Here is a 15,126-nt window from a genome sequence, read left to right as displayed (position 1 = left end):
CATGTTTGCATCTGATAGTCGCCTCTGATCCAATTGCCACCACAAACAAACCCCTTGGAAAAGAGTCACTCACCACATCTTTTCTCTCTCGATGGGAGCGTTCCATCTGCCCGTAAAGTGTCTCGGCCAGACCCAAAACCCACCCAATCTCAAAGTCTTCTACCTCCTCTTTCTTCCCCCACGATGAAGAGAGCGCGGCCTATGAGCAAGGACTGGATGGTCTGACAAAGAGCGGAGCTTTGTCATAAAACGATACCTATCTGATTTTTTTTTTTTTATCTCTCGCCTGCGCCAAGACTAGTTAGTTTTTGGGTGTTACCTTTTCTCATGTGGCGCGGCCTTTTCTTCACGCCAACCCCATTCTTGACAGCTGCATCGTTCGTTCGGTTTCTTCCAGAAGGAATTCTCCGTTGGAAGAGGAGAAGAAGCGGTTTGATCCTATCGTGAGTTTTTCTTTCTTTTCTTTCTTTCTTTCTTTCTTTTTTTTTTTTTTTCCGTGTTGAAGAGTGCGAATACTCATCCTTGTGTAGATCTCGGCAAGTCACCAACTCTGAACCATGGCCAACAAGTCCGAGTTTGCGCCTGGCGAGGAAACCACCACGCCACAGACCTTGGGCGATGATGAGGCTCAAGTTCAGACTCACACGGCCGAGGATGAGAAGAGGCTCGTGATGAAGCTGGACTTTTACATCATCCCCCTCGTCATGGTTCTTTACCTCTTTAGTTTCCTCGACAGGTTTGTTGTTGCTCCTCGACAACTCTTTTTTTCCCTGGTTCTTGGTGACTAATTCGAACTTGCAGAGTCAACATTGGTAATGCGAGGTTGTACGGTCTCGAAGAGGATCTGAACCTCTCTTCGGAGCAGTTTCAGGTTGCCGTGTCAATCCTGTTTGTCACGTATTTGCTCTTCGAGGTTCCTTCCAACCTTGTCTTGAAGCTCTTTACTCCTCGACGCTGGATCGCTTTCATTGCTGCCGCGTGGGGACTCATCGCCACTCTCATGGGTCTGGTCAACTCATATGGCGCCCTCATTGCTTGCCGTCTCTTGCTCGGAGCTGTCGAGGCCGGTCTGTTCCCTGGTTTGACTGTTTACCTGACTTTCTTTTACACCAAGCAAGAACTCGCCCTGCGCGTGGGATACCTCTTTGTCAGTGCCGCCGTCGCGGGTGCCCTCGGTGGTCTGCTGGCGTATGGCATCGGCCACATGGACGGTCTACACGGCATGAGTGGATGGCGCTGGATCATGATCATTGAGGGCATCCCGAGTTTCCTGGTCGGCATCGTGACGTACTTTGCGTTGCCCAACGATGCTGAGACGGCCTACTTCCTCGACGACAAGGAGAGGAAGCTGATGCGAGTGAGGCATGCGCGTGAGTACGGAAACACAGAGTCCAGCCGCGAGTTTAGCAAGGCGGATATGCTCTGCGCTTTCAAGGACTGGAAGGTGTGGGCGTTTTGTGTTGCACAGTTTGGTGTTGACACCATGCTGTACGGTAAGTCTCCAGCATTTGGCTTCGATCTTTCCGAGTCTGATTCGATTCTAACGGGCCATTACAGGCTTCTCGACTTTCCTCCCCACCATCATTAAGGATCTTGGTGACTGGACAGTTGCAGAGACTCAGCTCCTTACTGTACCATGCTACTTCCTCGGCGCGGCTGCATATATGACGACGGCCTATCTCTCGGACCGCATGCAGCGCCGTGGGCTGTTCTGCGTCATCTTCGGCCTTATCAGTGTTGTTGGATACGCAGTATTGTTGGCGGATGTTGCCTCGGGCGTTCACTACTTTGGATGCTTCCTCGTTGCGGGTGGACTGTATGTTGTTGTTGGTCTGCCACTAGCTTGGGTAAGTCCGATATGAGCTGTGTGAGACGAATGTGTGATTGACAGAGTTGTGTGTTTTAGTTGCCGACAAACTCGCCACGGTATGGAAAGCGTACGACTGGTACGGGTATGCAGTTGACCTGGGGAAATGCGGCGGGCATCATGTCTGCTTTTATCTAGTGAGTATACCCCCTTGAGAGGAGAGCCTCTTGCTGACAAGACCGAAAGCCCTGCCAAGGACAAGCCCCGTTACACTCGCGGTCATGCTGTGACGCTCAGCATGGTAGCTCTCGGAACCATCATCTACGGATTCCTTTGGTGGTGGTACAAGCGGGTGAATGAGCAGCGACAGGCTGGCGTAATGAAGGAGAAGCATCGAAACATGCGTGAAGATGAGCTGGCGGAGCTTGGAGACGAGAGTCCGCGCTACAGGTATACCATTTAAGTGACGTGGATGAGAGTTGAGTGTATGAGACGTGAAGTCAAGACGGTAATGGATGGCGAGAATAGGGGTAAAAGGTGGAATAGCTCGAGCTCTGGAATAGATGGATAGATAAAGACAAAAGACATGGATGACGTCTCCCCTCGGAATCCGGCAAGCAACATCATGGGCGGCAGCGAGGTTTATGTGTTAGCTCAATGACCATCTCGGCAGAAAGAAGCCGTAGAGGCAGAGCCTCACAAGAAAGACGCGCAAGACCCGCACGGGCCTTTCTCAGCCATTCCAATGTTTGTGGCTTGAAGCCGAGGCCCAGGTTCGGGTTGACAAAAAGCTGCTCAATGTCGTGTCCATGATGCAGGTCAACCGTGGCCCTATTGAAAAAAATGGCGAGATCCATGGCCCCGACGGGCAAATGGGGAAGAAGCGGCACGCGGATTGGACATGCGTACGTCAGCTTGTGTTGTATGGAGGGGGGGGGCTTGTGCATATACGAAGTTTTCTGGGGCTGGCTGGAATATGTACATGTGCGTGGTGGAATGTGACGATGAACGACAAGAGGTGAATCGTTGTTGTTTTGTTATTTGTTTTGTTATGGCCTTTTTTATTGTCTCTGTAATTGAACTGTTCAGCTTTGGTTGTGCAGAAATGGACGTGCCACTATTCAGTCCCCCTTAATAACCTTGCCGATCCATGGATGCCGTGTTTTTTGCTTCTTGCCATGCTTCCGGACAGTCGGCACTGCTAACAAACCGCAGTAAGACTTTGGACGGCTCGCTCTTTCCGTTAGCTGGGAATTCATCACGAACACTGGTTCTCATCTTTGCCACTGAAAAGCCCCCTATTACTTGTCTTGTCTTACTTGACTGGACGCACCAACCAATACACGTAGGTACCCCAGGAATAACGCGGTGGGCCGGAGGCTTTCTCAGCATTGGTTCCAAAATTAACACCCCAGAGCCTGGTACTGCCCAGGCAGGCAGGGTCCTGCGTCCAGTGGAGCAAGGTCTTTTTAAAGCATTTGACCTTCTCTTGTTCCCCTGGTTTCCTGCACTGCATTCCCATTTTTCTTACTTCCTTTTTTACCTGGGTGCCTTCGTTTCACATTTGCCCAGCCTCGTCCTTCGCTTGACTGCTTATTTTTTCTTCGTTACTCCTTCCCCTGGAAGTTTGGCTCCTGCATTACTTTCCATCGCTTCCGGCTTCGTCTCCCCTTTTCCAACTTACCCTTCGAGTCGAGCCGTCAACCATCACTTGATCGAGCCATATAACGAACGAACATCTTGCATTGTACAAGAATCATAATCACATCACCGAATTCATACACGATTTAATCACCTCATATTTTACAACACCGACATCATGCGTTTCGCCAAGCACGTTCTTCCTCTCGCCCTCGTCATCACCGGCGTCATCGCTGCTGGTGACGAGTCTACCACTGAGGTGGCCAAGGCCAAGGCTACTGCCACCGACGACAAGGCCACCCAGACCACTGCCGAGCCCGACGAGACCAAGGGGTCCGACAAGACGGAGGAGCCTGAGCCCACGGCTACCGGAGACGACGAGGACAAGGACAAGGACAGCACCGACAAGGACAAGGAGACCGAGACTAAGAAGAACAGCAAGGCCAAGGTCACCTCTGCTACCGAGACGGAACAGTCGATTGTCTCGTGGAACCCTCCCCAGCCCTCGACCATGGCTCCCGACATCAATGCTTCTTCCCGCTCCATCCAGACCTCGGGCTATATGGCCCTGACCATGGTGGGCATCGTGTCCATCGCCGCTGCTTTCCTATGAGAAAGAAAAAGAAGCTCTGCTATTCACAGCTATTCCTTGTCGATATTCCATCAAGTCTGAAATGACCTGAAAGCATGTCATTGTTGGCGTCCAACTTCTGTCTTTGTCTTTTTGCTTTTTACTATTTTATGGCGCTGCAACGGGTGGGAATTGGGATTGGCTTTTGGCGGGTTAATCAGCTCTAGTTGGGTGGACGCGTCGTCCGTGTGTATGTGGCGTGGCGCTGAGACAAGTCAATTTGTTTCGCGGAAAAGGCGGGAAATTGGATAAGAGAGAAAGCTCTACTAGACCAGGCACTTGAGAGATAGAAGAGCATTTGCCTCGAGAATAATAATTGTCGATACAGATGACTGCTGACAATTGAGAATGGTGAAACAAACGTTCGAGGTCAAGACTTTGCTTGTGATCAGCCGATGTGGTTGAGTTGGCTTCGGGGCTAGTGGACGGAATGCGGATTCAACACGGCCCCACTTTCGGAGTCCGGAGGTGGAAGCCGGACTGGCATTGTCAAAGAATGGGCAGCACCTGATAATCAGCCCAACTATCCGATAAAGGACTTTCAACTCATTCGCTGGGCATCCATCTTTTGAGCCAAGGCCACGTTTGACCCTTGAGAGACAAAACAGCAGCTTCACAAAGAGGCCACATGGAAGCTGTCCAATCACGTAACCGGCTGGCGACGTCATACCTAACCCACCTCTCTATCCGCCCAATCACTCGCCATTGCCCCGCCCCCTCATCGATGTGATGGGAAGCTTGGTTTTAGGTCCAGTCCAGTGTGTGTGTCGCCCAGCGCGTGCTGCGGCTTCCCGGGTCGGGTCCCCCATTCTAGGCCGGGGCCGTCTCCTTCACTGAGGCTTGCAGCGCTGCAGCGGCAGGGCGATGGCGCTCTGGTCCAGTGAGGAAGGGGCGATGTGTGCCTTGCATCCTTCCAATCCGTCTCTCCATGGGCCCTGGGCATCATTCCAGTTTCTCGCCCAGCTGATCTTTTTTGCGACGACACACACACACGCACTCACGCACTCACGCATTTCCTTTCTTCTTCTTCATCATCTCCCCCTTTGTCATCTCTCTCCTAACAAATCCATCTATTCTCTCTTGTTCCGACAGACAATCGCGACTCTCTACACTGCCGCTGCCCATTGGCATTGACGTGCGCGCCCAAACTGCCTGAGCCGCTGTGGACGGCGGATCAACTCGTTTCCTGACGTCGCCTCACATTCACGCTCGCCTTTGTTCGCTACTCCTCCATCACCCATCATCTCGACCTCCTTCTCCTGGTCAGTCTAGAGACACCATGGCGCAGACACAACCCCCAACCTTTATCAACCTCCCGCCTCCGGGCTCCAGACCAGAGACACCCTCTGAGATGCCGTGGGTCCCTCTCGCTCCAACTAACCCCGTCGTGCAATGACGTCGCATTGCTTGAACCTCGACATGGAACTGACATCGCTCCTCCTTTCTTATCAGCGGTACTCCCACGAGCACCACCACCTCCCTCTCCGCCCTGTCCACCACAGCCATCAAGGACGGCCATCGCGGCCACTTCCCCCAGGGTCCCCTCGGCAGAGGCCACCAGCACAACCCTTCCACCACCAGCCTCGAGGCTGAGCGCGCCGACCGCATCTCCCGACTCGCCGGCCTCGAGCGCGTTGCCACCCTCCGAGCCCCGACCCATGCACCTCCTCCCGCCGGCGCATCCTCCGCTTCGCCGCAAACCACCCCGACCTCGACGACCGGCTTCCCTCCCAACTTCCCTGCGACCCAGCACCTGACTCCCGCCTACTTTGATAGCAATGGACAGCCTGTTGCTGTCACCAAGATGAGCACTGTTGGCACAGCCAGCGCGACCGAGAGCCACATTGGCGAGGGCGATGATGCGCGCACCACGGGCGGCGACCATGACGAGGATATGCTGAGTACCGATACCAATTATCGTGAAGCCGATTCAGTTACAAGCATGGGGGGTTATCCTGATGCCATGGATGAGGATCTTGATGGTACCACAACTCGATCCGTAGGCGGCTACGATGATCGCATGAGTGATGACGGTTCTGCATCTCTGGTGGGCTTTGGTGAAGGCGCTGGCAGCACTGTGTCTGGACCCATCTACCACCGTCGACCAGCCCCTCAGATCTGGGGTCTTGAGAGGACGAACTCAGGGCTCAGCGACGCCCGGCGAGAGCGCGATACTCATATGGGTGGTGACACACCTGTGAGCATCTCTGCCCTCCAGGAGCGCCGTGATGCCCGGATGGTGGATGGTGTGGCCACCGACCCGAACCCAGGACAGGGTGCTGAAAACGATACCTTCGTTGACACAACCTTCCGAGGGCCCGTACCGGTGCCGCAGGCGCAGTCACAACCCAGTGCTGGTCACGAAGCAGCGGAGAGGATCGTCCAGCGGCTAGACAGAGGCGAAACCAGAGCACCAGCGTCGGGTCTGGTAGGGCCTGGCCGAGGTGGTGAGCCTCTGGGCAAATTCTACTTTGAGGGCGAGAAACGTGATGATTGATGAAAAGACCATGATGAAAAGAGGCCAGTTATCCGAAGGACCCAAGTCTGAAAATGTTATTTGGGGAACATTTCCTATGCTCAACCTGGGGCGACGCTACGGTTCTGTATGCTTTTTTAAGGAAACCAAGTCTGTTAGAGGTGGAAAGAACGAATTGCCCCTTCATGTTGCTATATGCGTCTGAAGGTGTTCATGTATCGTGCTTAGGATCACAAATGCATTCTGTCCTTCCGGCGATAGGTTGTTTCTCTGCGTATGATGTGACTGTTCAACCTGGCTCCCAGGTGTTGCTCTAGGTCATAACGAGCGGACTCTTTTCTGCTTCGAGCCTCCTCAAAGTGTGAACACGAGCGATCGAGGTTGATGGATACCCGCGGGCGGGGGTTAAACTCTATGAAGAAGAGGCAGCATAGACATGAATACGTCTTCTCCATGTGCCTTGAACAAGGCTATAACATCTACATCGAGTAACTGAGTATTATCAAGGCCTCACTTCCGACAAAGTCACATAGACAATCGAAAATGAAGTGAGATGATAATGACCATCAAATGAATCGACCTGGCTCAGCATCTTGTTCTTGCCCTGGTTCGTCTTGCATCATTGTAAAACTACCGGAATAAAAGTAAAAGCAGCAGCAGCATAGCATGCCTATAACATCTCGACATGTTTCCCACCCTGATCGTTCAGTTGCCCCAGCCTGACATTCTTGACGCCGGGTGCTTCATATCCCATCATCCCGTAAAATGGAAGCAGATGGCAGTAATAATAAAACCAATCGCAAATAAAAAAGACATTGCCATATCCCCTTCCGTTCAAAGGTTCTGGTTCGTCTCATGAGACGAGACACCGTCCAGATCCAAAAACATGAACGCCTTGCTTCTCCTCAATAGAGCTTTCATCCCCTCAGGGGTAGGACCTCCAGTATATAAAAGCCATGCTGTGCCACCCAAAGTGCCTCAGTGGCGTAGTCGGAGGTTCGTTCGGATCAAAAACAATAAAAGAAAAAAGTGCGGATATTACAATCCCGCGGGTTACAGAAGAGTAGTCAAACCCTCCATTCCTCGTGATAGCCCTGATATTAACATCGTCGTAGTAAAGTGATCAAAGATGACTGCCTCCGTGTTGAAATGATCAAGGCATTTGTTGTTCTTCTCGAATCCTGTACTTGTGCGTGACCCCGCTGTATCCAGATTCCTCAAAGCTCATCATGAGTAGAACTGCCATTGTGCTGGATGAAAATAACAATAATAATAACAGACTGGTATACCGTCTCGGTCGTTGACAGTGCTTGGTAGATATTATGAAACTTGGACACAAACTAGAGGCTCGATGGCCTCCAACGCCCAGAGGTGGCGGATGGGTCTGCAGTTCTCCGTGATAAACGTATTAATTCGGTTGTATAATGTCGTGATAATTCATGAGCAGGAGAAGTCGAGGCGCATCCGGCGAGCCACGCCCTGCCAGTCCCATACAGAGACCCAGTCGCCCTCTTCCATGCAGGACCAGACCTTTTCGAGAAGCTCGATCACGCGGTCGCAGTTTCGAAGACCTGTGTAGCCACGCACTGCCTTGATTCCGCCCCGGATGCGCTCGCGTTGGGTTGGCTCGAAGCATGCAGTGCCGATGACAAGACATGGGATGAGGAGGAGGGTCTGTGAGGGGTCTGAAGGCTTGAAGGATTCTAGGATGGCCAGTGACTCTTCAATCGCCAGAGTAATGCGGCGGTCATGATACGCCGGCCGTCGGCTCGGTGGTGGTGATGATGCTCTGTCGCAAGATGAAGTCGAGTCCTGCTCGTGCATCGAACTTGTTCTGGATGGGTTCCTTGAAGTCGGGCAGCTGCTCGCCATGTGGATATCCAAAGGGCCTTTACCCATCGACACCGTGGCCATCATCGAGGCTCGTCGTGCCGGCGCAGAGGGCATGGTCGGCGGGGGCGGCGGTAGGATAGGCAGCGTGCTAAAGGTCGAACGGCGCATCGGTGGCACTGAAGGCGGGTAGATGGACCTGAAGAGATACACCCACATCATCTGCTTGTACAGCAGCCCGACACGATCACGGCTGTCGCCTGGCGGCCATTGAGGCGTCCACTCCCGGATGGCGGCGTCGATTTCTGCCGCCCGGTATAAGCTAGTGTAGTCAACAACAGGGTCAACCGAAGCTGCCATGTTGGCACGGACGGTGTTCCGGATGGTGGTGATCTGAGTAAGGTAGTGGAAGAGGCCGTCAGAAACGCCCAGCAGTCGAGGTGGATGAATTGGTTCGGATGGGGTCCAGTCCTCAGAGGACAAGCGCGCTGTGTTGCTCTCGGGATGCCAGAACAGATCATCAGCGTAGATGTGGTACTGGAAGAACTCGGTGATGAAGGTGTGGAAGGCCGGGTCCTCAGGGGGTGAGTTGTGGATTAGAGTCTGGTACGCTTGGAGGTGCACTCGGTGTTCGCCCCGGGGGTTCCCATCAGCGCGAGTTTGAAGCAGCAAGCACAGCATCTGTCCATATCTTGCCGACAGAATCATCTTGTTCTCGGGGTCGTCCTTGTCCTCAGACCGGCCCATATCCGCGTAGAGCCGTTTCATCGATTCATCGTGGTGATAGTCCGCTCGCTGCTGCAATGCCTCACGGCTTGACTGGGGGTTATCGGCTAGCAACTTGGCACCGTAGGGAGTATCCCAATCAATGTGTTTGCCACTGACGGCCAGGATGGAGTGCATGAGGCCTTGGTGCTTGTTGGCGAGCTGAAGAATAATGTCCTTGAAGGCATTCTTGGCCTCGCCTTCTACTGTAAGGACGTTGCTCAGCTGCGTGATGTAGTGCTTCCAGAAGATCTTGTCCTCCGCTGTCTCGACACCATGGAAAATGGGCTGCATGGTGATCATGGGGAGGCTTTCTCGCCGCAACCGCTCTGTTTCTATGGTTAGGGAGACTAAACCGTCGTTGTCAGGTTAAACGTACCCTCTTCAGCCTTCTCCTTGCCACTCTTCCAGATCTGCTTCTCGTGGTAGCCCTCACAGACCACGGCGTTCTTCTCACAGTTCATGCCTAATACATTCGTTAAAACCAATGAACAAGTTGGGTGAATTGGCTTGGGTCGTACATCGGGGCTTTGCTTCGTCGCACTTCTTCTTGCGCTTACGGCATGTAATGCATCCAGTCTTTGATCGACCTTTGGTCACCTTGCTGGCACCCACTGCTGGGGTCAAGGGATGCTTCCTTGGTCTTCCTCGAGGTCGTTTTGGCTTGGGGTTGGTGCTTGAGGGTTCTGCGGGAGCTGGTGCCAATGGCGCTGCCTTCAGATCGTCCATGTTCAAATCGTCCTCGACCGGCTCCAGCTTCGGAATTGTAAGAATGTCGTCGGATCCTTGCTCCCAGGTGTTGTCCATCTCCACATCATCACGCTCGCCATAGCCAGTACTCCAAGAGTCAACAGATGAGGCTGCGGAATGGATCATTGTTGGTGCAGACGACATGTCTATTCCTGCGCTCAGAGGTGATATCTGACCCGACTGCATCTGCGCTGCCGTCGAGTTCAGCCACAGGGGTTCCATCGTTGAAGGTGATTGCGGCATCATGGCGTCTTGGTCCTCGGAAGACATGCTATGGCTGTCGCACCAAGCCAGGTCTCTCTCACTCGAAGCAAAGTCAAAGGGGATTTCCGGGGCCATTCGGTACCGTCGGTGCGCCCCTGTGCAAGTGAGCGGTGTCCGGGAGTTGAATTGAGAGAGTCGGACGCTTCGACAACCGTCCAGGTGAGATGGCGGTTGATCAAATACGATCCCTCGAGCTCAGAGGGTGACGACTCGGCATGAAGCTGTGGAGACTGGCGTGTGGTGGTGTGGGTGTTGGGCTGGACTAGCCGTCGACACCAGCGCACCAGCGGCTGATCGAAGCTCCTTTAGTCGCCTGGAACGGGCGACAGTTCAATGGTCGCAAGATGAAAGGGAGGGAAAGATGAGAGGGATGGAGGGGCCATGTGGGGGAGACGTCTTATTTGGGAGGCAGGCTAGAGGGTGACAATGTGTGAAGGATTCTAAGATCCAGCACTGGAGACTTCTGATGCCCGTCGACGCCATCTCCCCACAACCATCATGGTCCAACGATGAGGTTGGCCTCATGGGCAAGGTGAAGAGTGCCACTGTCCAGGGACCCAGGAGCTTCACCCACCATGTGCCGTTGGTCCCGTCCAGGATCGTCCAGGCCCGCCGAACGATGCCATCAAAGTGTCTCCTCCAATCCCTGCCTGGGGCCACTAGCGGGCTAGGTCCCCTTAGCTCTCGACGATGGGTGCATGGGACGTGGAGGCCACTGAGCATACGTCCCCACCCAGCTGGATGGGGGGACCTTGGCCTCTCCACCCTCCAAAGACTTAGCGTTTTCAGGGCCCTGACGAGAGACGGCCAGATACCTCAGGGTACTTCGAACCCTCCATGTACCAAGTGGGACGCAGCTTGTCTCGACTGCTCGTGGTCTTGGGCTGGACGGTGAGCGGCAGCGCTATCGATGCTGGTGACCGAGATATGAGGGAAGAGGCTGTTGCTTGTGAGCAGTTGTGTAGCCTGGGAGGGCTGCCTTAGGCAAAAAGGGTGCTGGCCAACAAGTCATCGATTCTTGCGCGGTCCTGGAAGCGATAGATTCTCAGAAGCCAGGCTGGCTATGCTTGGGTACGAGGGCATGTGGAGCACATTGCCCAGTCGTGGTTCGACAATACGTTGATCCCTCTCCAAGAGTCGCACGACAACAATGTCCACCAACTCAAGGCAAGACTAGGGCTTGCGGCCTCCAACGTTGTAGTGCTGCTGTAGCATGATATCATTGCAGCAAAGTACTGTGATTGGGAGTGGTGATGATGTTGTCAATGGCATGGTATTTGGCGCTGGTTTCAGTTGGAGTGCCAACAGTGGTGACGGCGGCAGAGACACACTTGCGATCCATACATACATACATGTAGGTAACGCGCTGACGTGCGGGAGGGGCCGGGCTTGTAAACCACCAGTAGGCCTCAAAGTTGCTGTCATCGTCTTCTGTTCGTGTGGTATCTCTTGCTCCGTCACTCCCATCACACCAATCACGGTTGTCTAGTCTTGTTGCTCGAGTAAGGGCTGCAGGGCGCACGACAGCGAAGGAAGCATTGGATGCGGACAGGATGCTTCCGAGCCCTGATCGCTATTGTAGATATTGCACCTGGCCTCAGAATCAGGTTTGGGCACCGGTGAGGAGGAGTGGAGGCGGGCATGCAGTCTTGCGTTTCTGCAGCCGGATAGGATACTCTGTAGATGGAGACATTTCGTCAGAAATCAAGAAGCTGGTTGGATACGGTTAATTGGGATCCTGACATCTGATGGGCTCGGAAGGTATGTATGTATTCGTCTTGGTTAAGTTGATAGTTTTTTGTTGTTCCAGGTTGGCGGACCAGGTTGCCCAAACCTAATTCAAGGACAGTGTCCGCCCACCGTACCTTCCTCGATGGAACCATGGAGATCACAGTGCATCAGAAATCTGACACAGTGCACCTTCCCATGAGCTTCCACTTCCATTAAGCTCATGGTAGACAAGGGCCTCTTTCACAAATCTCTTCATCCATCTCATTCATTTCATCAGCATCGTCAACTAGCATGATGCTTGTCAATCTTTGACTTGCTTTTGCTCTATATGGCTCCAACGATTTGCTTGCGGAGACCCCGACTTTGAGCAGATCTAGACCATCCACCTGACCTGCCGAATCGCCTTGGACTTATGCTGCACCTCGCAGTATGCAGCCAACAGCATCATGGCGATCCTGACTCGGCGCGGGCTGTTCTCTGAAAGGCATTTCCGCATCTCATGGGATCCTGCTTCGGATCTATGTGCTCCGTACCATGTGCAGGTCCAATCTCGCAGTTGTCCTCCGCCCCTTTTCTGCTCTAGAACCCAGGCTGACTTGGTAATTCCAAGTCCCTATTACTAGTGCCCTGTTCTACTGCAGCACACTACTGCACCGTGTTATTAGCGCTTGCATTATTCTGGGGCCTGGAAAGCCGCGGCCTAGGATCAATCAACGACTCTTTTGGGGCTCTGTCAGTGAGACTCTAGGAAGCATGTCATTCGAGGGAATGACTTTTTCGCACTTGTGCCAGCTACAGCATCCATGGTAAGTCTCGAAGCTTATGAATAGCACAGAAGACGGGACTAAAGCTACCTCGTACAGAACCTTGATTCATGCCTATCCTGCTAGGTTAGGATAGCTTAGCTACCTTGTTTAACCTTGCTTTTTCTCGAGATCCCTACTCTATGACATGCCCCGTAGCTGGACGGGTACTTGTGGGAAGAAGCAACATTGCATCCTCCGCAGTCAACCGCCAGCCGCGCTCTCACGGGCCTCATGTTGGTCAGGGCACAGTCCCTCCATGAGACAAGGCTTGGGTCGGTCGATCATCAAAACCACATTTGCCAATCCGATTGATATCCAATGTCGATTACATTCGGCAATGGCAACGTGTTAGATACCGGTACGTGACAGTGCCATCGAGGAGCTGTGGAATCCTTGACAATGGATGGCACCAACGCCACACACCAGGTATAACCCCCACGCAAACCTCAAGGCTCAGCCTGGGCTAATAGCTTCCCAGTACTGTACTTCGTACTCCTGTCGTAAGGCAGCCCGTTGCGTGTGGTAACATCGTTGGAAGCTTGACCACCTTTCGAGAGGCGCACCTCCTCCTCAAGAACTGAGACGCTCGACCCTTCGCGTTTTGCTTTTTGCAATGGCGGGGGGCAGTAGCCCTGGCTAGAGATGCAGTCCCCTGACTTTTGCTGGGAACCCAAGACTTGCGTGCCTCCTTGACCGGCATGCTGGTCCTTGCCTTGGAACGCCCTGAACGTGGTGTCGTCTGCCAGGGCCGTCGCATGCATTGGGCTATTAACATTACAGCGATGGTAATGTTTGAGCTTCTTCCTTGGTGGCCAAGACGCTGATATACGGAGTTACGGATACTCTACACTGAATTGGAGGTTTCGTCTAGGTGGGCTAGTCTAACATCGGAATAGGATGCCTTTAGGATGAGCTCCTGTGCTGCCACGCTTCACCAATCGCCTCTTCCGAAGTACTTGCCTTGGAGTCGTCAACTTGGTCTGGCCTCATCTGTTCAAGTACTCTGTTCAATGAGCACATGGATAAGGAACAAGAGACACACCTCATGCCTCGTCAAAAGAACACTTCGTACATACATATGCAAGTAAATTTGTCCATCACCCGGGTTCCCCAAATGAGTAATCCTCGCTCAGCACAACTCGCACTAACACATGGCAGGCTGAGCCTCTCCCCTGTCCTGGCCTCCATCTAGAAGCCACAACGGTTTCAAGGCCCCTGTTGGACCTCTCATGGCAAGTCAGCCAGCTACCGAACCAAAAGTTATTTGCCACGCGGTAACAAACAACCAAACAGAGCGCGGGCGAATCTGGAACTCAAGCTCACCATGACAAATGGCTTTCTTTCTGACGACAGCTTGGGAAATGTGGCACGTTCCGCGTTGCAAAACTGCGAGTCCTACCGCTGAGAACTGAGCTCTCTCCACTACGGAGTACAAGACCCAACGTCCTGCACGAGCCCGAGAATGCTCCCAAACACTCCGAGGGCTAATACTGCGGATCATTCGACAAACTGATGCGCGCAGAGGCCTAGGAGCGACCCTGATCTTGATGGCTTTTGGCCCCGTGGCCTATGGGAACGCAAATAGCGCAATGCCATCTCTATTCCTTTCTAGGCTTAGCAGGCCTGCGGCTAAAGACCCACGACAATCTGTGTGGATTGCTGACACGCAGCGGTACCTCGAGGTACCTGGACGATGCTCGCGCGTTCGGTCTTACCAAAAGAATTGTCTTTCATCAGCCAGCCGCGTCCTCACCTGTGCCTTTCTTCCCTGTTGTATCGAGGGTGAACATGGATCCTGAATCAGAGCAAGATCGTGCAACGGGCATCATGGCTGATTACAGAGTACGCCATACGAGCTGATCGAGATGGCACACGAGGCTTAGAGTCTCCTGAAAGTTGCGAGGTAGCTTCGTTTGTTTCAAGGTCTTACTTAACTTGCTGTGCTAAAGCCACTCATCAGTTTAGAGTCAAGGAGGCTCTCTCTACCTACCCTCTTTGGCAGCCGCAACTAGCAACCAGTACCAAACATCCCCATCGATCACCCCGAGCCGTCCTCAGCTGCTCTTACACCGCTGGACGGTGTGGTCCGAGTGGTCGGTCTGGCGTTCAATAAACCCCGGGAACTGACTTCGACGGCGCGCCGGTCAAGGTGCGGTCCGTCGACTGACTCCCGTCTTTTCCCTAGTCTGGATACTGAGCGGGTGAATGGATCCAACCAAATCGATGGCGTCCAGACCCTCCCGAAGAAACGTGCGCATTTGGCAGATGATATACGTCATAACCAGCGTGATGGCCAAGCTGTTGGTTCCAGCAACCCAGCCTATCCAGCCCAACCGAACGATGGGTTTGACACACAAGTCGCAGAACGACGCAATGCCACTCGCCTGTGGTAATTAGGCACCTTGCTGACGGCCCTATGTATCCC

General features: G+C 53.3%; 3 protein-coding genes and 1 pseudogene across 4 annotated transcripts, besides 1 other annotated feature; 3 read left to right on the top strand and 1 right to left on the bottom strand.

Moving 5' to 3' along the window:
• Window positions 1–557: 557 nt before the first annotated feature.
• Window positions 558–2,270, top strand: NCS54_00660200 (MFS domain-containing protein; the record flags this gene model as incomplete). Its single annotated transcript, XM_053152053.1, has 5 exons — window positions 558–736; window positions 802–1,493; window positions 1,558–1,847; window positions 1,907–2,004; window positions 2,054–2,270. 5 exons carry the CDS (start codon window positions 558–560, stop codon window positions 2,268–2,270), a joined length of 1,476 nt encoding a protein of 491 aa, XP_053008028.1.
• A 1,356-nt stretch (window positions 2,271–3,626) lies between these two features.
• Window positions 3,627–4,061, top strand: NCS54_00660100 (Hypothetical protein; the record flags this gene model as incomplete). Its single annotated transcript, XM_053152052.1, has 1 exon — window positions 3,627–4,061. The coding sequence occupies one exon, from the start codon at window positions 3,627–3,629 to the stop codon at window positions 4,059–4,061; it is 435 nt and encodes a 144-aa protein (XP_053008027.1).
• Window positions 4,062–5,358: 1,297 nt separating this feature from the next.
• NCS54_00660000 (Hypothetical protein) lies at window positions 5,359–6,576 on the top strand (the record flags this gene model as incomplete). Its single annotated transcript, XM_053152051.1, has 2 exons — window positions 5,359–5,435; window positions 5,532–6,576. The coding sequence occupies 2 exons, from the start codon at window positions 5,359–5,361 to the stop codon at window positions 6,574–6,576; spliced, it is 1,122 nt and encodes a 373-aa protein (XP_053008026.1).
• Window positions 6,577–7,992: 1,416 nt separating this feature from the next.
• Window positions 7,993–10,257, bottom strand: NCS54_00659900 (annotated as a pseudogene). Its single transcript has 3 exons — window positions 9,672–10,257; window positions 9,530–9,616; window positions 7,993–9,479 (listed from the first exon to the last, which is right to left on the bottom strand).
• Window positions 7,993–10,257: a sequence feature.
• Window positions 10,258–15,126: the final 4,869 nt, after the last annotated feature.

This window comes from Fusarium falciforme, chromosome 5 (genome assembly GCF_026873545.1).
Source record: "Fusarium falciforme chromosome 5, complete sequence".
Classification (NCBI taxonomy): Eukaryota; Fungi; Ascomycota; class Sordariomycetes; order Hypocreales; family Nectriaceae; genus Fusarium; species Fusarium falciforme.
Note: the sequence above shows the minus strand (reverse complement) of the source record. Positions and strands in the feature narration are given on the sequence as shown.